The 25,820-nt window shown below is 38.6% G+C and overlaps 1 protein-coding gene across 40 annotated transcripts in view; it reads right to left on the minus strand.

Moving 5' to 3' along the window:
- PTPRD (protein tyrosine phosphatase receptor type D) overlaps positions 1-25,820 on the minus strand; it is a 2,474,579-nt gene that overhangs the window by 47,324 nt on the left and 2,401,435 nt on the right. For all 40 annotated transcript variants that reach the window (XM_060410987.1, XM_060410960.1, XM_060410965.1 and 37 more), the window contains 3 exons: positions 19,247-19,422; positions 3,206-3,325; positions 2,543-2,697 (listed from right to left, as the gene is read on the minus strand). In XM_060410987.1, coding sequence (XP_060266970.1) covers positions 2,543-2,697; positions 3,206-3,325; positions 19,247-19,422 — 451 coding nt within the window. The remainder of the gene's footprint in view (positions 1-2,542; positions 2,698-3,205; positions 3,326-19,246; positions 19,423-25,820) is intronic.

Genomic DNA, 25,820 nt, shown 5'->3' on the forward strand with positions numbered 1-25,820 from the left:
AGACATTAGCTCTTTTAGGAATGCTGTTAAATCTGTCCGTCTCCTTGACCTTCTAAGGTCTTGTCTCTGCTTGTACTAGTCTGTTCTCATAAGTCCTTTATATTATTGATCATTAGAATTTAGTTTACTTATAATGATTTTTTAGTCCTGCCACTTTTATTGCCTGGACAAAACTATTTAAGGGAAATTAATTTTCTCCTTTTCCAGTCCCATCCCATTTTTGTTGCCTGCCACCAGTCTTCTTTCAGAAACTTCTCCTTTCTCACAGGATCTATTTGGCAGAAGGCTTAGACTTACTCTGAGTTTGTTACTACTTCTTCATCATTTAGTAAAAAAAAATTCAAGTCCATCATAAGAGAAATCATGAAGTTGAGTATTTAAACTCCAGAGTATTTTCTGTGATTATCTGCAACACTGTCCATGGTAACTAATCAGGATCCCTTTGTGACATGGATAGTGTCACTTTCTGCAGTTTCCTTCCTGCCTAGAGAAGCTTTTTAAACCAGCATTGCTGGAATACCACAGGAGCAGTTGCTATTTGAAATGATTATCCTCTGCCACTCCATCAAAAAATTTATGCTTGTGGGTTTTAACATACAGGTAACCAAGTCAAAGGTTCACGATGCTCTGCAAGTTGGCTGTGTGGACACTGCCTCTCTAAATCAAGAGGCCAAGATATCTTATCATACACGTGACGTTTCTCTAATTTTTGTTTCTATTATTTTGTATATATAAATGTATGTGTGTTTTTTGTGTGTAAGTATATACACCTGTGTGTATGTATGTATGCATCTGTGTGAACTGCATCTTTGCCAGGAGACTTATGAGGGCAACATTTCTTGAGTGAGGCCAAACTTCCTGTTTTCTCTCCTGCGGCCAAACTCCATCTACAAATGTTTCATGTATGGTTTTCATAATTAAATTGATTTTGTGCCAAGCAGGGGCACCATGCAACCAGTTTCAATGGCTCTTTGAGGTCTGCAAAGATGTTTGTGTACAGAACACACAGACTGCCTGCTAAAACCAACCAGAAATCTGATTTCATGATATAAAAGCATTTGCTCAATAAATACTAATTTGCTCAAATTAATAACAATAATTTATAGTATTTCAGAATCATGCAAGAAAAAAACAAAACAAACCAACAACTTCAACATAGCGGCAGATTTTCAAAAACCCCTATTCTTGTTAAAGAGGAGCAAGAAGTTGATTGTAAGGTGAGGCTGATTGTACCTCCAACTTCTCAACTATCTTTCTTGAACCAAACTCTATGTTCTCATCTCTTGATCTGATATACTGTTGCTAAGAACATCAAACAGTAAAAGTAAAGCATGGTGTAGTGCTTTGGAATTTGTAAAATATTCAATGAATAAAGAGTAATGTTATTATCAGTTTTTGTTAGGGTAAAAATGCTGGAAAAGAGAAATAAAATATTATCTTATTTGGAATTTGCCAGGCCATTGTTTAACATCACTCCTCTAGCATGGGTTAGTCTGGTAAATTTTATTGTTTTTATTCTGACCTATCCATGGTATCCAGCTTTTTATAAAAATAGACCCTATTTCTAAAATCTACTATATTATGCTATAGTATAATATGGGATATGAATGAAAGTTATACTGTTAAGTCATGATAAAAGTGGTTTATGATAGGTGCTTCTTTTCTTCTTTTATACAGTTTCTAAGTATTTGAAATACTTAGGTTACAAAAGACTACTATGAAGTTACATGAACTACAATTTATATAGCAGTAAACAACTGACCGGATATCTTTAATAATCTGTTAGTAATGGTACTTCAGGGGAATTCAGAAAACTGGAAGAAATCAGTTTAGTATTAAAAATGTATGAACACATTTATAGTAGAATCTGAGTGGTGATATAGAGAATGTTAGAATTAAGTACAAAATAATAAATTATACATTAAGAAAAATGCAGGTTCATTACTTCTGAGTACATAAAAAAATTCTTCCAAACTCTAGGTCTTTGTACATATTTTATTAAATAAAAATTTAAAACTCAAAATAGGATATTTTTATATGTGACTTGATAATACTAAATGCAGAAGGCATCTTTAAGCAGTGAGAAATGATCTCTGTAAGCTTGTATGTTTATAATGTTATTTTGTTCAGCATTTTTCCCTATAAATAGTAAAAAGTTTGTATCAGCCCAGCCCACAAGTCTATCAAACAATAATTTGTGTATATATATATATATATATATACATATATATTTATACACATATACACATATATATTTCGAAAGAATGTATTTATGTTTTCTCCAAAGAGAAAACAGCATGAACCATAGTTGCTTTTATCTCCCAGGGTTGGGAAGTCAGCTATGCACTCTATCAAATCCTTCCTACTGATGTTAGTATAGACCTCATTTGACCAAAAAATACTCCCTGTATCATTTATAAAGGCAGTTACTCTCCCAGAGTATCAAAAGGTTAGAAAGAGAATACCCAGTGAGAAATCATTCAGTGTCGTGTTTCCCCACAAGCGTTCTGACTGTGAGGAAAATGCTCTCAGAGCTTCTCACCTGCAGTGTACAACCATCGGACCTGCGTCAGGAGGGTTACAGGTTTTGACTCTCCGTAAGAAAGCCAGAAAAGGTGTTGGGTGTTCTGGAACACCATGATCAGGCCAGGCAGTGAACTGGAATTGTCTTACTTCTCTCTTCTCACTTGAACCATTCTGTGAAGTAAGAACAGTGGTTGAAATTCTGTGTTCTTAGCCTCAAGCTGTATGATGTGTAATAACACGGGAAAGGTAACATGTAGATGTGCCATCTTAATTCCTTCCCCTATCCTGTATTCCTTGGGGAGAAATACTCTTTGGAGTTATAACTACAAGCTATTTGTAAATGACAAATATTTGCTCAGGAAGACAAAATTCCTAGGTGAGAAGCATTCCATTTCTCAGGTTTAACTATCAGGAGCGCTCCTGTCATATTTTACCGAAAGAACTAGTTCTTCTTCATCCAGTCTTCATTTGCCGAAACTTTCATTCAGAGCAAGAGTTCCATATTTATTGACAAATCACTAACAAGGAGAAAAACTGCTGAGCGATAATGGAAGAATCATTTCATTCTTCATTGTTGCCAGCAGAATCAAGATTTAAGTAAAGCCTTGAAATATTTGATTTCTCAAAAGAAGCTTTCTTTAAATAATGGAAAGGGGAAAGACGGGGGAAGAAAGCAAACCTTGTAAAGTGCAAATGTTCGAACACAATACGTGGCCAGCTCCACTGTGTCTAGCAGGGTCACCTGGACCAGCCCATGGGTTTCTGTGCCTCTGCTGGGCCAATACTGGTCACACTTCACCTAGAAGACACAAGTGACACATTCAGGGCAGATCCTCATCAATTTCTCGATTAGCTTTATTTTGAGTTGCTGTAGAAGGAAAACAGCTTTTCTGCATTTCATTTTATGTTGATCTTTTTCTGGCATGCATTCTTGTTATCCCAATATATGTAAATTACTGCTCTGATGCCAATGTAAACCACATTTTTCAAACTGGTAGGAATACTAAGCAGTAACAGATTCAATTTTCCTGGAGAAAAATAAATTGCAGATTGTTGCCAAGTAGAATAAGGAGAGAGGTATTTGAAACTTCAGAGAACTTGAAAAGAAAACACAAAATTGTTCTAGGATAGATGTTAAGAATCGCTTCAGAAAGATTACACTTAGGCACTTAAATGACATGGTGAGATAGTTAGTGTTCATCCATCAACGTTTAAAAGGCACAAACGATTTCATCTTGAGCTATCTCGAAATATGCTTGTTTAAAGAAGAGTAGAAATAATTTGTAAATCTGTCAAAGTATAACAAACAACACAGCATTTTTCTTTAATACAAGATAAATGTGTATGTATATCAAAAACAAATGAAATATGTAAAGTCTGGGGGGAAAGAGCTGTCTGTTCTTTAAAAAGTCTCAGAGGGTCACACACTAGCAGTGGCAAAGTTTAAATAATTTAAAACCCATTCATTTCAGATGAATAATCTACAGTGATTATGTGAAGTTGGACAAGAAAAGCACGTAAAAAGTATTCAATGCAATTAGTTTAATATGCAACAAAGAATAATTCCAAATCTGCTGTATGCCTCGAATTTACTGAATGTGCCTTTGGGTATTAAAAAGCATAATGAAAAATAGCAAAGATAACACTGTATTTTCTAGTAAGATGACACATCAGAATATATTTACTCTTTTCCATCTCAGATTAAAAGAAAAAAAATGGGAGTAGTTCTTAGTTGAAGCCAATTAAAATGCATGTCTCTAGGTAAAGAAATCTAGTACTATTTTATATTAGTACATCTTCTACTTGAAAATTATGATCTTTGGATTTAAACAAAAGCAATGAGCCATTATCATAGGTACTTGGATTTTTGGCTTAGTAAATAGAATTATAGGGAATCATTTGCTTTTATGTTGAATATAAATATTACCATTCTGTAAATAATATTGTAATTTTCTGTTTCACAACTAAAGCATTTGCTGCTCAGAGTCAGCCTCTTTCTGTGTAGATATCAGACCTTGTGAAAGGGAGAGGGTTAATCCTCTACACAGTTTCCTAGACAAGATAAAAGAAAAGGTACCATTACACAGGAAGGCAGAGACTGCATTCTCAAGGTCTGCTACTATGCCTTTATCTCAACTGTGAGACCCACACAAACATTATCTATTTCAAGAAAAATGAACAAAAGTGGTAACATGAAAGTGGAGAATTATGTCTTAGCAAGATTTTTTTTAAAGGCTTGCATTTTCTAGATGCACAAAATATTCTTCTGTTTCATATTTCTATCATATGTTCTAACTTAAAAATAACACAAGGGAAAGATAGTTCTTTAAGGATAATATTGATGTAGTAAGACCAGGGTTGGGTACCTCTGTGTATTCTCTGAAAGCAAAGTAACTCAGTTGTGTCCGACTCTTTGAGACCCCATGGACTGTGTGTAGCCTACCGTGCTCTTCCGTCCATGGGATTTTCCAGGCAACAGTACTGGAGTGGGTTGCCATAGCCATCCATTAAAACCCAAGTTGTACTTGGACAAACTTAGCAAAGGCTACTACCCTCATAGAGCCAACATTACTTAAGTAACCCTAATTCAGATAGAAAAAAAAAATCACAAAAATGAAGTCAGAGGATCTGTTCTAAACCATGAAATAGATGTCAAGTTGATGTCTTGCTGCAAAAGACAAAAGAAACTGGAGGCCTCTTATTGCAACATTTGAAGGGATGCCAACAATGTACTGAGTTTAGGAATCAACAGAGAAACTCAAAACTCATGATTTAAGAGTTTCAGCTGAACACGAGCCCTTTCAAATAAAAACCAACAGGTCATATCCCAGGAGGACAAATACCACTAAGATGGGTACAAAAACTGCCAGTTAATGCAACAAAATGAACTAGAAGTTCAGTACAATTCACCAAACCCAATTTAATGTAATTATGTTTCAATGCTGGAGAATGGTTATCCTTAGACCTTTTGATGAGGTAAGACAAAGGAAAACAAGAAAAGAACCATAAGCCAGCCTTTATGTGACCTCTGGAAAAATGACTCCATTATTGAGTGACTTTCCATCTACAAAGCCACTCCATCCCTAAAATGTAGGAAAACCCAAACTTATAATGATTATTTTAAAGTTTGAGAACTGCAACTATTTTTGGCTTAGTTAGACTCTGACCTCTTTAGGAAAAAAAATTTCCACAAAACATTACTATAGGAGTAAATATTGTGAACATTTTTTAGCTAAAAGAATAAAGAAATAGTTCTTGTAATCATTTTAAAGAATGTATTCTAGCCTTACTCTTTACTAAAAAAAAAACCCTCTAAAATGTTCTAAGTGAAACTGCAAAAACTAGGAGCAACTTTTTAAAAAGTCAATATATTTAAACATCTGTGTTTTTTCTCAAGAAATATTTTGCAAGGGGAGTTTATGGAAAAATAAATGTTCTAATGTATGTGCACATTCACACGTACAGTCTCAGCAGTGGGATTAGAAGGGTTGCCTGAGCCCTCTGAGCAGCAACACAGGCTTCCCTTCAGTTGCAAGGACTGCAACACTTCTTTTCTCCACCTCATTCTCTGAGTAGACTGTATAGGTTTCATCCTGAGGGCTAAATTTAAGGGCTTAGACTTACTGACAAATATTCCTTTAAGCCTTGCATTATTAGCCATACACTAAACAAATAATTTCTGATTGTAATGTTAGAGAGGGAGTCAGAAGTCTAGTGAGGAAAAAAATTAAAAGGATACAGAATAATAATATAAATTATATATATATTTTTCCTAACCAGCTAATACAAATGAGCTAGCTCTGTTTCCCTCTCTTTTTTTTTTCTATATAAAATGCCATTTATTGTCTTTCATCTATTATCTTTTTTTTTTTTTACTTTATTTTACAATACTGTATTGGTTTTGCCATACATCAACATGAATCTGCCACGGGTGTACATGAGTTCCCAATCCTGAACCCCCCTCCCACCTCCCTCCCCATACCATCTCTGGATCATCCCAGTGCACCAGCCCCAGGCATCCTGTATCCTGTATCGAACCTAGACTGGCAATTCATTTCTTACATGATAGTATACATGTTTCAATGCCATTCTCCCAAATCATCCCACCCTCTCCCTCTCCCACAGAGTCCAAAAGTCTGTTCTATACATCTGTGTCTCTTTTGCTGTCTCACATACAGGGTTATCATTACCATCTTTCTAAATTCCATATATATGTGTTAGTATACTGTATTGGTGTTTTTCTTTCTGGCTTACTTCACTCTGTATAATTGGCTCCAGTTTCATCCACCTCATTAGAACTGATTCAAATGTATTCTTTTTAATGGCTGAGCAATACTCCATTGTGTATATGTACCACAGCTTTCTTATCCATTCATCTGCTGATGGACATCTAGGTTACTTCCATGTCCTGGCCATTATAAACAGTGCTGTGATGAACACTGGGGTACACGTGTCTCTTTCAATTCTGGTTTCCTCAGTGTGTATGCCTAGCAGTGGGATTGCTGGGTCATAAGGCAGTTCTACTTGCAGTTTTTTAAGGAATCTCCATACTGTTCTCCATAGTGGCTGTACTAGTTTGCATTCCCACCAACAGTGTAAGAGGGTTCCCTTTTCTCCACACCCTCTCCAGCATTTACTGCTTGTAAACTTTTGGATCGCTGTTTCCCTCTCTTGAAATGTTTTCTTTGGCAATAACCCTCCCCTCCCCCCCACCAGCTTTTTTATCTCTGAGAGAAGAATCTAGAGAGTTACTACTTGTTAGGCTTCATGCATAGAGCTGAGTGTGAGAGTTAAGATGTGCTGTACAGAAGGCTCCCTTTCAGGGTATACAGAAGGTGGGAGTTACAGTTCAAATACTGATGTCTGTCTTTTCCTATTTGCTTCTGAAGTGACTACAAGTGGCCTTCAGGACTGATTCATGGAAGGTCAGGCAGTTTCACTGTTGACCAGTAAGCTGCTTCTCTGTTTCCAGGACCAAAGCCTTGTGGCCTCTTCTATAAAATGGGAATGATTATCTCCTGCATGACAGGTTTATTATAAGGGTTAGAAATTGTATACCTGAAACTCTGAACCCAATGCTGCTGCTAAGTCACTTCAGTCGTGTCCGACTCTGTGTGACCTCATAGACGGCAGCCCACCAGGCTCCCCCATCCCTGGGATTCTCCAGGCAAGAACACTGGAGTGGGTTGGCATTTCCTTCTCCAATGCATGAAAGTGAAAAGAGAAAGTGAAGTCGCTCAGTCGTGTCTGACCCTCAGTGACCCCATGGACTGCAGCCTGCCAGGCTCCTCCGTCCATGGGATTTTCCAGGCAGGAGTACTGGAGTGGGGTGCCATTGCCTTCTCCATCTGAACCCAATGGCCAACACAAATAGGTATCCGGTGGGAATATTTATTATTAGTTAACCATGTTCTCAGCTTTTTGTGTTTGTTGTAATAAACCACTGAAATCATTCTGAATGTGAAAAATTGAATATATTGTTAATCCTAGCAGATATGTATTTAGGATTTTCTAGATGGGAGGTGAGGTGCCAGTGGCAATGGAAACACCAAAGTGAAAAGCAGTCCTGTCCCCAGTCCATCTGCCATACTGACTAAATATGTAGGGGTGTTTCTATCTCCTGGTTCATCAAATAGGTAGTTGTGACATTCCAAACAGTCCTTTAATGGACCTGGGTCCCAAGCTGGCTGTGAAGAGAGAATGTACTAGAATCAGAGTAGAAAAGGAATAAAGTACAACCAGGCTGTGGTTTAGAAACATCACCCTGTAACTCTACTTGAGGCCCAAATTGAATGAGACAGTTCAGATTCCTGGCTGAATATAGGGGAGATATTTCTTTTTATTATCACAAAGAGAATCCCTTTATGTGGTAAGCTTTCATTTTTTCCAAAATTATGGAAAGACTGGGTTGACCATTGCTACATGTATGCTGTGGAATTCATTCATTTTCTCCCTTTCGTGGCAAATTATTAAAAGTAAGTTGATGGCATGATGGAACATATTTAAGTGTATTCAAAAGAGCAATTCACTGTTGGAAATATCTCGTAGGATTTGATCCAGCAGGTCTACTGACTGTGCTTTAGGGAAATGCTCTCCTTGTTCCGTTTTTACTTCCACATGGCTTATCTTGGACTTGGTTTGGCACACTAAGGGCATTCAACACACGCAAGCCAACTTTATAATCAACTATACTGTGGTCTAGGTTGGCTTATTTTTAAACAGCCTGAAACTTTATGAAAACAAAACCTCATTTCAATTTAACAAAGCTTTATTGAGGCTGGCAGCATGGCGGAAGGCACCAGAATTCCAAATGTAACAAAGCAATACTCCAAAGAGTCCCAGCAATATTGAACCCAAACACATTCGCCACATAGTACTTGAGAAAGCCTGCCTAGGGTTATTTAGTCAAAGAAAGACTTAGAAGAGACAATAAATGATATTTGGAAATCAGTATTTAGTACGTTTGAGCAAAGGATTCTACTGTAAAGAGGGGACAGTATGTTAACATTAGATAATGCAAATCAAGGCTGTTCTTGGGAATAAGGAAATGTTACCATGACTAAATATACATTTAATAAGAATACAATCAAAGTTTCAGGTAAATATTAGTATATATTTTAGTGGACAGAAAAATTACACACCAAACTGATTCTCTAGGCTATTATATCTCTTTTTGGCATTTTAAAAAAGACCTGATTTAATACTTGATTTTCCAAAATCAGGAGATAATTCTCAATGATTCTCTTCTCTTTGAATAATAGTGTCATTCCCTCCATTCAACTAATATTTAGTCATATCTATTTTCAGATGGCAAAACTACCTGGTTTATGAATTTCTTTTGTTTTCTCTTTGCTGACCACTATTTAGTGAAGGATCAAAGGCAATGGAGTCCTTGAAATGAGAGTGATATTAAAGCATTTGACTATCAGTACAGTCATTGCTTTTCATAAATAAAACTATAATGTCAAAAATATTATTCTCTAAATAAACCAAATTTTGCTGCTTATCAGTTCACTGAACCATTCAAACACTTACTAAACCATTTATTAATTTAAAAACTTGATAGTCATTTTCTTTTTTTTTTTGATGTGTGCTATAGAATGAATATCTGTGCCCCTTCCCCCCATTCATGTTGTTGTTATTCATCACTAAGTTGTGTTTGACTCTTTGTGATCCCATAGATTGCAGCATTTCAGGCTTCCCTGACCTTCACTATCTCCCAGAGTCTGCTGAAACTCATGTCCATTGAGCTTGATGCCATCCAACTATCTCATCCTCTGTTGCCCCCTTCTCCTCCTGCTCTAAATCTTTCCCAGCATCAGCATCTTTTCCAATGAGTTGGCTCTTTGTATCAGGTGGCCAAAGTATTGGAGCTTCAGCTTCAGCATCAGTACTTCCAATGAATATTCAGGACTGCTTTCCTTTAGGATTGACTGACTTTCCTTTAGGTTTGATCTCCTTGCAGTCCAAGGACCTCTCAAGAGTCTTCTCCAGCGCCACAGTTCTTTGGTGTTCAGCCTTCTTGATGGTCCAACTTTCACATCCATACATGACTTCCGGAAAAACCATAGCTTTGACTGTACGGACCTTTGTTGGCAAAGTGATATCTCTGCTTTTTAATATGCTGTCTAGGTTTGTCATAGCTTTTCTTCCAAGGAGCAGGCTTTTTTTTAATTTCATGGCTGCAGTTACCATCCACAGTGATTTTGGAGCCCAAGAAAATAAAATCTGTCAATATTTGCATTTTCCTCCTATCTATTTGGCATGAAGTGATGGGACTGGATACCATGATCTTAGTTTTTTGACTGTTGAGTTTTGTTTTATTTTACATTTTTCATGCTGTTTTTTTTTTCTACTTTTAAACATGTATTTATTTTCATTGAAGGATAATTACAATATAGTGCTGGTTTATGACTCAGGGAACTCAAACCAGGGCTCTGTGACAACCTAGAGGGGCGGGATTGGCGTGGGAGGAGACTCAAGAGGAGGGGGACATATGTATACCTATGGCTGAACCATGTTGATACAGGGCAGAATGTTGAGTTTTACGCCAGCTTTTCACTCTCCTCTTTTACCTTCATCAAGAGGCTCTTTAGTTATATTCGCTTTCTGTCATTAGGGGGGTTGCTGTTGTTCAGTCACTCAATCATGTTCGACTCTTTGCAACCCTATGGACTACAGCACGCCAGGCTTCCCTGTCCTTTACCAACTCCCAGAGCTTGCTCAAACTCATGCCCATTGAGTCTGTGATGCCATCCAACCATCTCATCCTCTGTCATCCCCTTCTCCTCCTGCCTTCAACCTTGCATCAGGGTCTTTTCAAATGAGTCAGTTCTCTGCATCAGGTGGCCAAAGTATTCGAGCTTCACTATCAGTCTTTCCATGAATAATCAACATCAATTTCCTTTAGGATTGACTGGTTTGATCTCCTTTCTATTCAAGGTACTCTCAAGAGTCTTCTCCAACACCACAGTTCAAAAGCATCAATTTTTCTTTGCTCAGCCTTCTTTATGGTTCAAGCCTCACATCCATACATGATTACTGGAAAAACCATAGCTTTGACTGGATGGACTTTTGTTGGTAAAGTAATGTCTCTGCTTTTAAATATGCTCTCTAGGTTTGTCATAGCTTCACTTCACAAGAGCAATCATCTTTTAATTTCATGGTTACAGTCACCATCTGCAGTGATTTTGGAGCCCAAGAATATTAAAGTCTGTCACTGTTTGCATTGGTTCCCCTTCTATTCACCATAAAGTGATGGACTGGATGCCACAATTTTGTTTTTTGAATGTTGAGTTTTAAGCCAACTTTTTCACTCTCCTCTTACATCTTAATCAAGAGGCTCTTTAGTTCTTCTTCACTTTCTGCCATAAGGTGGCATCATCTGCATATTTGAGGTTAATGATATTTGACCCTGCAATCTTGATTCCAGCTTGTGCTTCATCCAGCTTGGCATTTCACCTGATGTACTCTGCATATAAGTTAAATAAGCAAGGTGATTATATATAACCTTGACGTATTCCTTTCCCAATTTGGAACCAGTATGTTGTTCCATGTCTGGTTCTAACTGTTGCTTCTTGTCTTGCATACAGGTTTCGCAGGAGGTAAGGTGGTCTGGTATTCCCATCTCTTTAAGAATATTCCACAGTTTGTTGTGATCCATAGTCAAAGGCTTTAGCGTAGTAAGTGAAACAGAAGTAGATGTTTTTCTGGAATTGCTTTTTTGATGATTCACTGGATTTGGGAATTTGATCTCTGGTTCCTCTTCCTTTTCTAAATCCAGCTTGAATATCTGGATGTTCTGGTTCATGTACTGTTGAAACCTAGCCTGGAGAATTTTGAGCGTTACTTGACTAGCGTCTGAGATGAGTGCAACTGTGCGGTAGTTTGAATGTTCTTTGGCATTGCCTTTCTTTGGCCCTGGAATGAAAACTGAGCTTTTCAGCCCTGTGGCCACTGCTGAGTTTTCCAATTTAGGGTGGTATTATCTGCATATCTGAGGTTGTGGATATTTCTCCTGGCACTATGTTGAAATCTGATTCCCTATGTGATCGTATTAGGAAGTGGGGGCTTGAGGAGGCCCTTAGGTCATGAGGGCGGAGGCCTGGTAGAATGGAATTAGTGCTTTAGAAGAGAAACTCTTGAGAGCTCTCTCACCCCTGCATTGTACAGACAGTTTTCTATGAACCAGGAAGCAGCACCTTAGTCTTAAACTGTAAGAAGTTAAGTTTCTGTTGTATATAAACCATCCAGTCTATAGCATTCTGTTATAGCGACCTGAACAGGATAAGACAAATGCATCTGCTCGGAATTAACAGATGGAGCTGCACTCAACTTTTCTAACGCCTTCTCCCATTATATCTCCACTTTCTAGAACGCTGTTGTACCCTGAGGGAAAATGTATGAAAGGTCCCTGTCATGGCCAGGTGGCACTTGCATACCAGGCCTTCCCTCATGACTGGAGTCTCTTTGCCCCTCAGCCCCAGTCACTCCTGGCAATGACTGGGTACTCCACACAGATTTACTGCCACCTCTGCACCTGCCTTCGTCTGCCCAGTGGCTGCCTGTGTTCCAACAGTGCTCCAGTGTCACTGACACCAAGCGATATCCTTATGTGACTTAAAGTTTCAATAAAAAGATAATGTTTGTATACCAGCCAATATGGATACATTTCAATATAGTAACTCCCAGTAAAACTACAGTGGTGCAAACCAGCTGAATGTCTGCCTTGCCTGGGCACAGAGATTAACTCGCACTTCTCAAAATCTTAGAAATAGCCTAGACCAGCCCGGAGCACTGTAAGCATGACTGCGAAGAATCGCAGGGGCTTTGCACATTGCCATTGGGAGAAAGCTGCATCTCTTTCTCATTCCTTAGGTTGTGCTGCCTATAATTCACTTCAGTAGGGATGTTCTGAGCCATCATCTGTAGTCTTCCATCCTAAACAGAGGATGTGGGATGGACAAAGAAGGGAGAAATTCCAGGAAGCTAACAGACAGTAAGAAATTGGTGGGATCCTTTCTCTGTTATCTGACACGGTTGACAAAAGAAAACCAAGAGTGTGGAACTTGCTAGATAAGGACCCAAACATCCTTTAGGCTGCCAACATGAGTATCTTTCTTTTTGTTGCCAGTGTCCTATATACATTAAGCATCCACTGCTTTTTTAAAAACAATCCCATACATCATGCAGACTCCAAAGGCAACGTTTGTGCTGCAATCACAACAGTTGCTTAAGGAAAAAGCAGTTTCTGTAGCCCTAGATAGGCAAGTGCTTCAGGTTAACAGTTTGAGAAATTAAATGTTCAAGGCCTCTGGTGCTTCCAGTTCTGTTTGGAAGAGGACACAGACCTGGCATTTGGAAAGCATTTGCTCTCCATTAAACTTACTGAACCTTGACAAACCAGAGGGGCCAGGAATTAGTCTGCCACCAGCCAAGGCTAGGCCTTCCAAAACCGATAACGACAATGAAAACAATAACACTGCCATTTATAATCTTCAAAGGGATTCTGCCAACTTTTAACCCAAAAGGACCTCACAATCTGAAAAGTATCTCAAGCTTTGTTCTATAGAAAAACAAGAAAGTGTTTAATCAGAATCTCCTTTCTTGCTGCTTTTTGTCCAGCATTTCCCTCTTAGCTATAGAAGCAAGTTAAATATGTCTCCATCTCACTGTCACTCTCTGTTGGGGGTAAATTTACTATGATGACATTCAGGAATGGAGAGGAAACAGGAAGAGTGGGTGGTCTTTAGGTCTGAAGTGCTCCGGTGGCCAAGCGTCAGGTTTAACTCCCTAAACCATTAGCATAGTGTAGTTAACGCCAGCCTGACCCCTTCAGCCTTGACATCATCTAACCTCCATCCATTAACAACCGAATTTACTGGATTATGGATTTTCCCATTCCTGGCCTATCATAAAGTAAGTCGTGTTGCACAAAATGTTTGATCTGCTCGAGCAATGGATGCCATTAACCAGGTTCCCTGGTTATCTATTTGGGAACAGAAAATGGGATTTAGAGAGTTTGGAAACTGAGTACGGACTTCTTCACATCTTATTCTAGGCTTTTACCACTAACAGAAGTGGCCCACATTGGATGATGACAATTCAAATCATTTCCCATGTCAAGGTGTGTCAAAATTTTACTCTCATTCTGGACATTTATAGCACTAAGTCCCACTACAATACTAACTCTTTAAGTGAATCAACTCCCACTATAAAGCTTGCAAGATGTGAAGCAACAGTAAGTGTCAACTATGGGAACTGACTGAAGGCAGGCTGGGAGGACAAGTGAAAGACAAATGCCCCTTAACCTCACTTCTAACACTAATCAAGCTTGCTCAAGAATTTGTCAGCGATAGGCCTACATGTTCCCTTCTGTACCTCAAAGCAGAGAGATTAAGGGGGAACAAAGTGAACAATCACCCATCAAATAATAGAGCTTCCTGGGCCAGGAATGGTCTTTGCGAATCCTCCCTTGGAGACCCCCATTCTTCAGCCTAGGCGTGCCAGCCATGCATCCCAGTTGCCCACAAATAACACCCCTGTAGTGGAAATCCCAGCTGTATACATTTTACTCTACCAGTGCTTCATTTTTTCCGAACTCTTTCTTCCCTCCATGTGGTTACCCAGACCAATTCATGTGCTTATTGGCATGTTATGAAACATGGAAACAATTAAAGACCACATTCTGGGGCACAGGAATAAGTTGCTGCAGAATCAGTGAACTACGCAGAACTTGAGATGATTTGGCAAAAAAAGATGGAAACTGTGGAATAAAACCCACTAACCATATCTCATGTCACACAGTATACAAGTCTTTAAATTTATTTGTGCATTTTCAGGCAGCAATCAAACTTCAACTTCAAAATCTCTAGTTTTTAGCATTATATATATGTATATATATATATATATATTTAATATATCCTAATGAAACTCATAGAAAATATTCAACTTACACATTTTCTCCTCAGGCTTGATATATGAATGTACACACTGTGCAAACAGTCTCCAGATTTAAGTTTGGGATTCTTGCAAGGCCACATTTAAGGGAGACTGATGGCATTTGAAAAATCAAAGAACTGAAGTTTTCAAATGGCCACCATAAGCCCTAAGCCCTACCTTACACTTGTAAGCCTTTGTCAGTCTTCCAAGTGCGAATAATGGTCAATTCTCTAACAAAAGATCAGGGAAATGTCTAACACATGCGAGAGTAAATTTTTTCTTGAGTGAACTATTCTAATTCAGCAAGGGTTACAAGCCCTGCTGCTGTGTCAGCCACAGAGAGAAGTTGGGAGTGAGCCTTGGCACAGAATGAGGGCTAGAAAACAAAGGAGGTTGGTTCTGAGAAGAGAATTCCCTATTATCATAAATAAATAAGAAAGGGAAGGAGAATGAAAAGCTGAACCAAAAGGAAATGTGGTATCAAAACTATATTTAGTGGTAATTATTACTACATGTAACTCATGTTCATAATAATACTATTTTCACATTGTATTGCTTCAAGATAAGTGAAAGTAGCAGCCAGAATGTTCTATAGTAGACATTTTACAGGCAGATTAACACACTTCCTGTGTCGGGGTCTCCATTCTGGAGATTCTGTCAAAGACAAACGCAAAGGGACCCCATGTTCTGAGCTGCACTCTCCTGTTGACTAGGATGCATGGCTGTGCAACCCTGGGCTGGGAACAGGGGGCAAAACTGACTACGTGGAGTGACTCTTGTGTTTGGTTAGGGTTTGCCACCAACCACAGAGAAACAGACTCATTTCATTTGGGAACAAAACTTGATTTATTTGGAAGCCAGCTTTAGGAGAAACTAAAGCTATAATGGTAAGGCCTCTAACTTCTCTATTTCAACCAAAAAATAATAGTGTAGACTCACTGAGACACCTTGTCACATTCTTTATCTAAGGTAATATCCACATTAACGTTTCCATGTAATCCAGAAAGACTCTGAGGTGTCCAGTAGCTCGCTTAATGTCACATAGCTAGTGTGCACTAAAGTTGGGCTCTAAACCCAGACATGTGACTGCAAGGCATCCCTGCTTGGAACTCTGTCAGGTAGATTCCTCCGATGGTGGGGTCCCCAGCAATTCTGGGCAGTATCATGCAATCTTTTCTTCCTATTCTTTTCTCTTTCCCACTTCAGTTAATAGGTATTCCTGATTACTTGTAATGCACAGAAGTGTTTACACACATACACATGCCTTGTTTTTAATAAGCCAAGGGGATGAATTTTATTTTAGGAACCCAAGCAAGCCTTCATCAAAATAATGAAATTTTAAGCTTTAGCCCTTGGAGAAGTGATTTGTTTAAGCTGCCTGGACCTTTATGAGAGAGACTACAGCAGTTTCTAAATAAAGCCAAGTAGATAATATGACTGCTTTGAAGTGGGCTGCTGGGAACTGAGAATTTAGTGAGTTGCAGGTCAGCCCACATAACCCTAAAAGTTCCCCAAGTATGGAGCTATATATTTCAGCAACAACTAACCACTGTTTCAAACACTGTTTGTATAGCAAAATTTAACCTGTGTTCTTGTTTTGAAAATCCAGGAATGCTTTCCCCTTGCTTCCTGGGACTTTAGGGGAAAGAGCAAGTGTACAGGGGAAATTGAGGTGGGAGGATGTGAGGGAGGAAGATGAAGAGCAGGTGAGATAATTTGGGGGTTCAGTGCTTTGTTAGATCTCTCCAGGGCATTTGTTCATTTATTTTCAAGTGTTCTAGACTGAGGAACAAAGGCTTTGGGGATCAGAGTATCATTTGTATAGCCAGGGTTGATGATGATTGAGATCTCTCAACATTGGCTTACGTGTCGTAAGTTTGGGTACAGATAACCATCACAGAATAAAAAGCACAAGACAGCACTTTATTCGGCCTCCTCAGGTCATTTAACAAAGGAGAGCGCTAACTTGCAAGAGCAAAGAGTAATTAATGAAGGGAATAAACAGAGTTCATTTAGTAACTTTCAAATAAGTTTCTCTGTCTGAGGTGGGAGAAAAAAAGGTAGCCTGCAACAGAAAGATAAACTGTGGGTATTTAAGTCACAATGCCTTCCACCAAGAACTGCTCATTACCATCACATGTTGCACTGGCAGTGGGGCCAGTTAGAACTAACTTTATTATTAGAAGCAATTAGGGAGAAAAGGGGCAGAATTTCATTTGGTTATTTCAAAACAAGTTTCTGTGCATGGCTTAATGAAAGCCTGCAGTGTCAAGATAAAAATGTGTGTTTTACTGAAAACAGCTTTTGCAAATGACTGCTTGTTACCAGCCAGTATCTCTAGGCAGAGCAGTCTGGGTAGGTTGGATTTACATGCATACTGTAACATAATAGTTCAGCTGCCTCTGCTTCACAGATGTGCTAACAGGCAGTATGGCCTCGTGGGTAAGCACATGTGTTGTGGAGACAGACTGTCTGTTTTCAATTCTTCATTCTGACCTTGGTAACTGAAAGAGCTTGGGTGACCTTCTGGAATGTCCTGGCCTCAGTTTACTCATATATAAAGTGGAAATCATAGTAGTGTTTATCTCATGGATTGTTGTAAAATATCAATGCACCCAATATATGTTAGACACTGTTAAAATTATTAACAACTGTATCCAAGAATCATTTGGATAGGAGTTGTTTAAGGAAAGGGCTGGTTATATATAGGGGTTATATAGAGTTTACCCTGAGTATGAGTCAATAAAAGATCTATTTACATCTTTCAAATGGTATTTGAATGTAATGTGTAACACATATATATCTTCACAGTCATACAAGTTTTTTTTAATCTAAATTCATTTCAGACAATATTTTTGTAGAATTCACATTTGAAAAGATCTGATTGCTTTTTAGCTTTGCTAAACCAGTTGTGTTCCATGTTTATTGATTTCCCAGCTTTAAAGTAACAGCTGGGACTTTTTATTTTCTCCGAAGTCTGAGCTGTTTCCTTAGGGATCTCCTGGGCAGTTTTCAAGTCCTCTCTCATAGACACACGGGCTAAGAGAAACTGCCATGTATTGAGCTTAGAAGAATGTTTAAATCCTGGCTGTCGCACAACAAATGAGGACTCAGGCTTTGACTTCCTTTTAAATATCCTTTTTGAGAATACTGTGGCCCCAGTAAAAGAGCCCTCTCACTGTTAGTTTCAAACTCTGCCCCGAATGCCCCACACTTCAGGGAGAGTATATGCTGTCTTCAGTGATTTGTCAGACTTGTTCCTTAAATTCTCAAGGTTACAGACTGATTTTCATCAAATGGCTACAATATTTGCATGTACACTTGGGAATGTGGATACTGCTTACCCATTATGTTCTAGTTTTGCAAATCAAGAGCATTTAACCAATATGCCATGCTTCATAATACTGGATCCATATGATGAATAAAATTCCTTTCTTAGACCTTACTAAGCAGTGACTCTGTTATCAAAACCTATTCATTTTGGAGAAGGCTAAACTAGCAAAATGCCCTCTACATTTACATGTTTTCTCAGCTGTGTATTAACCCACATCATTTTTCTGGCTGCCCTGACTTAATTTATGATAATCTGAATAATTTTTGAAAGGACCCTCTTTCACAGAATTTTAGATTTTCACTGCAGATTATGAGAAAGAAAAAGTTGAAAATGTCAGGAAGTACATATTATTGGGGTTTTCCCCCAAAGTCTGTGCATTGCTATTAAATGTGAATTTTAAAAAGATATCCAAGTCGATATGTATTTATCTAGCCAAGTTGCCTACTTCTTTGAGTGCTATTTCTTTTTCCTTTTAGTGATCATACACATCATGAGATAATTTCCTTTTTGAAAGATACAAAAGAATGTTAAAGCATGACTTAGTCTAAGCTGTTGATAGTCATATTTGCTGCTGAGTCACTTCAGTCATGTCTGACTCTGTGCGACCCCATAGATGGCAGCCCGCCAGGCTCCCCCCGTCCCTGGGATTCTCCAGGCAAGAACACTGGAGTAGGTTGCTGTTTCCTTCTCCAACGCATGAAAGTGAAAAGTGAACGTGAAGTCGCTCAGTCAGGTCCGACTCTTAGCGACCCCATGGACTGCAGCCTGCCAGGCTCCTCCGTCCATGGGATTTTCCAGGCAAGAGTACTGGAGTGGGGTGCCATTGCCTTCTCCGGATAGTCATATTTAGTGGCTTTTAAAGAACCAAAACTTGAAATCTTAGATTCTGACCAGAACTATCTGAGGGAAGATTTTAAGAGGGAGAAGGTAGATACTCATCCTTACCCTGGACCGCTCTTCTAGTTTTGTCATCATAACAACTGTGGCACTCCGCTGTTCCCATATCATTCTCCAGAAGTCCCCGAATGTTTCCGGTAGAGATCCCTGTGTTGCAATATAGGCATTTTGTTTCCTGTAGCCGTCTATGTAATTGGCATTCACATAGTCACTTCCTGGGATACCTGTAAAGCAAGGAGTGTTATGCAACTATGTGAACATATCACAAGAGGAAACAGCCTGGGACATGGCCTGATGACAGTGTTATATTATTGTTTCATACTGTATTAAAGTTTGGGTCTTAAACAGGATTAAAAATGGTTCTTATTGGGACCATCACGTTAAAGAAATACAATGTCTGAAGTGTTCAATCTTTGTGACATGACAAGGTAGACTCCAAAGAAACGAAAACACAACTGATTGTTCATGGAATGCCTTTTCTCTCACATGTCTTCTCCATTGCATCAGCAAAATACAGCTTGCAAAGCAATTATCTGGTCATATTCCACATTCATTCTCTTCTTTCTCAGACAAAAACCAAATAAAACAATGCCTGAGTCTGAAAATGCAGTATAGGGTGGAACATGTCCTAACAGTAAAAAATTCTTTCCAGATTTAGCTAACAGGGAATTCATATATAAACTCATTTAGTCCTCACAACAACTCTCAGAAGTTCAGTCATGATCTTCCTTTCACAAAGGAGGAAACTAAGGTGCACAGAGATGCAAAAATGTGCCAGAATTGGTGGAGTCTGGTCTAATTATAGGCAGGCAGTCTGCTACATCTGTGCCTTAACCTCTGCAGGGTACTGCTTCTCCCTTAGACTTCAACGGGTTGTTGAATCACACAAATCGCTCTTTGGATGATGACAACTGCCTCCTAATTGGTTGTCCCACTTCTACTTTTGTCCTTTGCAGTCTGTTCTCTATTTCAATAAGAGCAGTTTATAAAAATATATTTCAGACACTGAATGTCTCTTCTTCAAACCCAACAATGGCTTCTCCTTATACTTTAAATAAAACCCAAATTCTCAACAATGGCTACAAAGCTGTGTACTTCTCCAACTCATCTTGTCGACTCATCTACTCACTTTCCAGTCTCTAGACCTGTCCTGCTTCTCACATGCTGGCTTTGTTAGAAAACATTACTCCGCTAGCTTGGTGCCATCCCATGTCCCACAACACACTCTCTGTCTCCTTCCCATCAGAAAACACTGAGCCTCCATCTCAGGGGGCCTGTTCTTCATACCCTGGGACCTCAGAACTCTCTTGGCAACATTGTAATTATAAATTTAATTGTTTACTTGCATATTGCTTGTGTTATCTGCCTCTAGACCACTTATCTTTTATTTACCTTCGCTATCCCTGGTGACAAAAAGAGTAAATAATTTGCCCAAGTTCCGACACTGAATAAGCGGCAAAGTTGTAACATAATACAGATATTCTGATTAAAAGTCTAATTTTCCTTCAGCACAGTGCCTTTATAAGGGTTACAGGGAAGTCTGAACTTCGAAGAAGAGTGACCAGAATGATGATGGAAATCAAAGCTATTTCGTATGAGAAAGGAATATATATTAAAACCTGGCAAAAAAATAGGAGTTGGACATAAGAGTTGCCCATGAGTCAAGAGAGGTTGAGGATTACTTTGTTGAGACCCAAATCTTTCAGTTCTGAAGGATGTAACTACAGAGAGATGAGTTTCATCTCCAGTATAATAAAAGCATTTTCATATAGTCATTATCAGAAAGGGTATAGATTTCCTCCAGATGTAATGGGTTGCCTATTCCTGAAGGAACAAACACTTTATTGGGATATTAGCATGATACAGGAGATAGCATTAGAACCTGTACATGGTCCCTTCTTACTTTGGGAAAATATGAGTCTTGGATTTATTTTAAAAAATATATTCTTTATAATGGAACATATGTTCCCAAGCTAAGATTACTTTATTTCAGTGATTGCCACTTGCAATTACTTTGACTGCTTTTCTGATTCCAGTTGTAAAATCGATCCTCTCAAGAAAAGTAATGAAAGTCAGATGGAGGCTACTGGGTTCCAAGATGAACACATGGATATGAAATACCAGCAGCATCAGTGAAAAGCCTTTTGAACAAAAACTGAAATGCACGGTTGGTTGTAACATTATTCATCTATCACAGCTACTCAAGAAGCTGTTGGGGTTCTGGCAGCCCTTTGTTGATAAAGATCCTATTCCTCCCTGACACCACATTACTACAGATTCAAAGGACAGTTTAAATAAAGTCCTCAGGTTGCAGTCACTGGGAAGCATGCACGTCTCCATGTCTGCAGGATTTGGTTCTGAGCCAACAATGAGTCTACTTTATAACACAGGGAAAGCTCACTTTAAATAATGTAATTTAGCAGGTAACATTAAAGAAATGATAGAAAAGATTCTGGCTAAGGGCTTCACTCAGCTACCAATACACAGAAAACTTTTTTCCCAAGAAAATTCAAAAATGGAGAAATCTGGTTTAATGACTCAGAAAATACATCAGCTGGGCACTGTGCCATTTCTTCCTTATCAAGGGTAACAAATGTGTCTGAACAACGCATCTGAGGACAGAGGTGGTGAATGTGAGACATACATGTAAAGAAGCAGAATCAGACCTAGCCTGCATTCTTGCATAAACTTTAATCAGCTATTACATTTAATGAATTGTTTTTTGATGTATTGCTCAAGTTTGAACAATAGGTTGTTATTATATTTTATGGGGAATAGGTTGATACTGAATAAGAGTCGGGACCAAAATACAAAAATTCTGCTTGAAAACTATTATTGGATCCATATTGTATTACCAAATGCTTTAAGAATTTGGGACTTGATATTGTGCAAAGAAGAGAATTGAAAACAATACTTCAACACCTAGGAGAGCTGACTGTTAGGGTAATATTTATATCTTGAAAATAATGTGAGGATCCTCTTTATATAATTTGACACTTGTCTGTAAGTAGGTAATACCTAGAATAAAAGTCTCCTGGCAAATTGCTTTACACATTCTGACAAAAAGACACTTCCAGTAAGTTCTAGCACGTGTTCTTTGCAGTGTGGAGTAGTGAGAGACTACTGTTGTTCTCTAGCAGCTCTAAGACCAAGTGTGTCTTATATTCATACAACCCAACATAATAAGCTGTGCAGAAAGATGAATGAGAAAAGATCTGAGAAATAATGGTGGCTTGTACTTCTAAAAAAAACATTAACCTCAGATTGAAAGCTAAGGTTAAAGAATAGTGTGTTTTGAGTAGACGAGACCTCTGTTTTCAATCTGACATATTTAGAATGATTTTTCAGCCAACTCCAATGAAAAAAAAAAACATACTATATTGACTTTCCTCTAATGCAGTGCAAATCAGTGTGCACTACTAATTCATGAGAAGTGTGTAAGAATTAACTGAATTCTGGGGCTATGTTAAGTAGAAATCTAACTTAAAATGCAGAACTGAAACAATACAGAATTACTGTCAATCAGCTGATTGCTTTTATTTCTTGGATTTGTGAAGATTTGTCCAAAACTATGGTAATGGTGCCTTTTTTTTTTTCTTTTGAGAGGGAAGAGTTATTAAAATAGCAAGAACTTGAAAAAAAGATGTCTGAAACTCATCATAAGTAGAATCTTAGGATTGGTCCTGCTGTAGGCACTCTCTTGGTCCTAGGTCCCGTAGGCACAATTGGTTCTAAGGTCACTGTCCAAGAAAAACAGCTTAGAACTAGACCTTGTCCTTTCCTAGGCATCCATGGCTTTACTACATTTCTAAAAGTAAGTTTTCATGATTTTCTATGCATTTTTTTTTCATTTAAAAATATTTATTTATGGCTGTGATGGGTCTTCATTGCTGCACACAGGCTTTCTCTAGTTGCAGTGATGGGGGCTACTCTTCTTTGAGGTGTGCCAGCTAAGGCAATGGCACCCTACTCCAGTACTCTTGCCTGGAAAATCCCATGGATGGAGGAGCCTGGTAGGCTGCAGTCCATGGGGTCGCTAAGTTGGACATGACTGAGCAACTTCACTTTCACTTTTCACTTTCATGCACTGGAGAAGGAAATGGCAACCCACTCCAGTGTTCTTGCCTGGAGAATCCCAGGGACGGGGGAGCCTGGTGGGCTGCCATCTATGGCGTCGCACAGAGTCAGACACAACTGAAGTGACTTAGCAGCAGCAGCAGCTTCTCACTGCCATGGCTTCTCTTGTTGTGGAGCACAGGCTCTGGGGCATGCAGGCTTCAGTGTTTATGGTGCATGGGTTCAGTAGCTGCAGCCTGAGGGCTCCGAAGTGTGGGCTTAGAAGTTGTGGCACGTGGGCTTAGTTGTCCCCGCAGGAGGTAAGATATTGGACGAGGGTTTGAACCTGTGTCCTCCGCATTGGCAGGCAGACTCCTAACCACTGGACGACCACGGAAGTCCTGATCTCCTATGTATTGTTTCATGTGTATTCTCCAATTAATAATAGCCACGTATGCAATTCCAATACCAATAACAGTTATCATTCTAATCTAATCATCTAATAAGTGAGAAAACAGGCTAGATCTTGTCTTCATATTTCACCCCACTATATTCCACATTCCTATCTTCTAGTCTGTTTCATCAGTTAATGGACTTATTTTTTGTGGTACTTAAAAATACTACATACATGTTTTCCACTGGGTCTTTGTGTTTTGGACAAACTTACCTTGGAGCTATACAACTCAAGCCTTTAAGAGATATTGTGATTCAAACATGGTTGGGTCAGGTTTAGGCTCTCATTTTATTTACTGGGAATTGCTAGTTACACTGTTGGTGGAAAAATAAGCATGGGTGTGAAATTTGGGCTCCCTTGTGTTTTCTGTCTGAAAAACTCTGAGAACTTTTGAGTTCAACATGCAGAGGAAATGCCATTTTTCTTCATTTAAGCATGGGATTGACACTTTAGAGCTTTATAATGATTTTCTCCCATATTATTTGAATATTAACAAATGGAGAGGAATTCTTGGAAAGATGAAGCTATTTAGTTTGAAAGAATATTCCTGATGAATAATTAACTCATACTGAGAAAGGCTTTAAAACCTTGAAAGCATGTTGAAATCTCAAAGAACATACTATCTGAGCTGTTTTGTCCTGACGGGGTTAAAATACTTTTTCTTTTTTACCCTTTTTAATTTGATGAGAAATAATTGGGTCATGTGGGTCTCATTATAAAAAAAATAAATAAAAATAAATAAACAACTTGCTTTGCACTCGATTTTTCAGGTCAGTAGATAATTTGATTTGAAGATTTCTCTTGTTGAGAGGTATTTATAATTATAAAATGTTAATAATAAGGCCTTATGCTCTTCAGTGAAAAAGCAGGACCCCAAATAGCACATAAATCATTTTATTAATGTGAAAGTAAGTAATCATACAGGCCAAGTGTGTACTTCTGTATCATAAAAGTTGTGATTCATGAAACAATACTAAGAACATGCTAAGACTTCAGAGACATTGACCAGGAAACTGAAACTCTGGGTTAGGGCTGCTGGGAAGTTGCTCTTTGACATCTGGAGGGTGGTTCAACTTGTCCAGACCTCTGACTGCTTATCTGCTAAACAAGGTGTGCTGGACAAATTGATTTCCTCAAGTCCCTTTAAGTTCTAAAATAAGATTGTGTCTCTGTGGTGTTCTTCTTGGATTCAGAAATCTCTGTAAAGTGATTTTAAGCTATATAGAGCCTTCAGTGGCTGTCAGATTAGGTAGGAACGCATTCTGATGATCGTTCAAGTTGGTTTCTATTTCTTCTACCTCTGATGAGCTGTGATGAGATTTATAGGTGTGATTTATACTTTAAATCTTGACTACAACCCCGTCAGGTGAAAAATAAACAGATTCAAAAGCATGAGGAGGTGGTAGGACTAGGTTAGCACATGGTCTATTCAGGAAAAGCAGCTTTTCTTGACTTGTGGAGGTGAGAATGAGGAAGAGGCAGAGACAGAGGCAAGGTGGGGAACCCCACTCACGGCTCTAGAGGACAAACTACTGCAGCCACCCAGAGCGGGCACCAGAACTTTAGCTCATTGGCTGGCTCTGCTCCAGCTCACAGTGTGGCATCAAAGCTCTAGTACTTTCACTTCCTTTCACTTCTACAAACCCTTTGTGAAGTTTGTGTCACATAATTTTTTTTTTTTTTTTGGTAAAGCAGTTTATTCCCTGTTGTAAGACAGTACTCAAGACCCACTAGAGCACAAAAGCTACCTTTCATTTAATCAGTAACGTCTCCTGCTCCACTTCAATATACAAATAGAAAAGAAAAACTGTGTAACAACAATGAATTGCCAGGTAAGATCTAGACTGTAATTTTTACAACCCACAATTCAGAAAAAATAAAGACAAAAAAATGTTTACTTTGTTTGCTGACACTGGCAAAACCATAGAACAGAAAATAGATAAACAAAATCAAATAATACTTTACTAGTAAATTTATTCAATTTCAAGGGACGCAGGTCTTCCTTCTACTTCAACTTACACCATGGCAGCCACTCACAGCTGCATCAGAACTAGCAAAACGAAGGCTTCTCTTTGCAGCATGCCAGAAAAAACAAATGCTTCTTGCAAAGGC

Source organism: Ovis aries, chromosome 2 (assembly GCF_016772045.2).
Source record: "Ovis aries strain OAR_USU_Benz2616 breed Rambouillet chromosome 2, ARS-UI_Ramb_v3.0, whole genome shotgun sequence".
Lineage (NCBI taxonomy): Eukaryota > Metazoa > Chordata > Mammalia > Artiodactyla > Bovidae > Ovis > Ovis aries.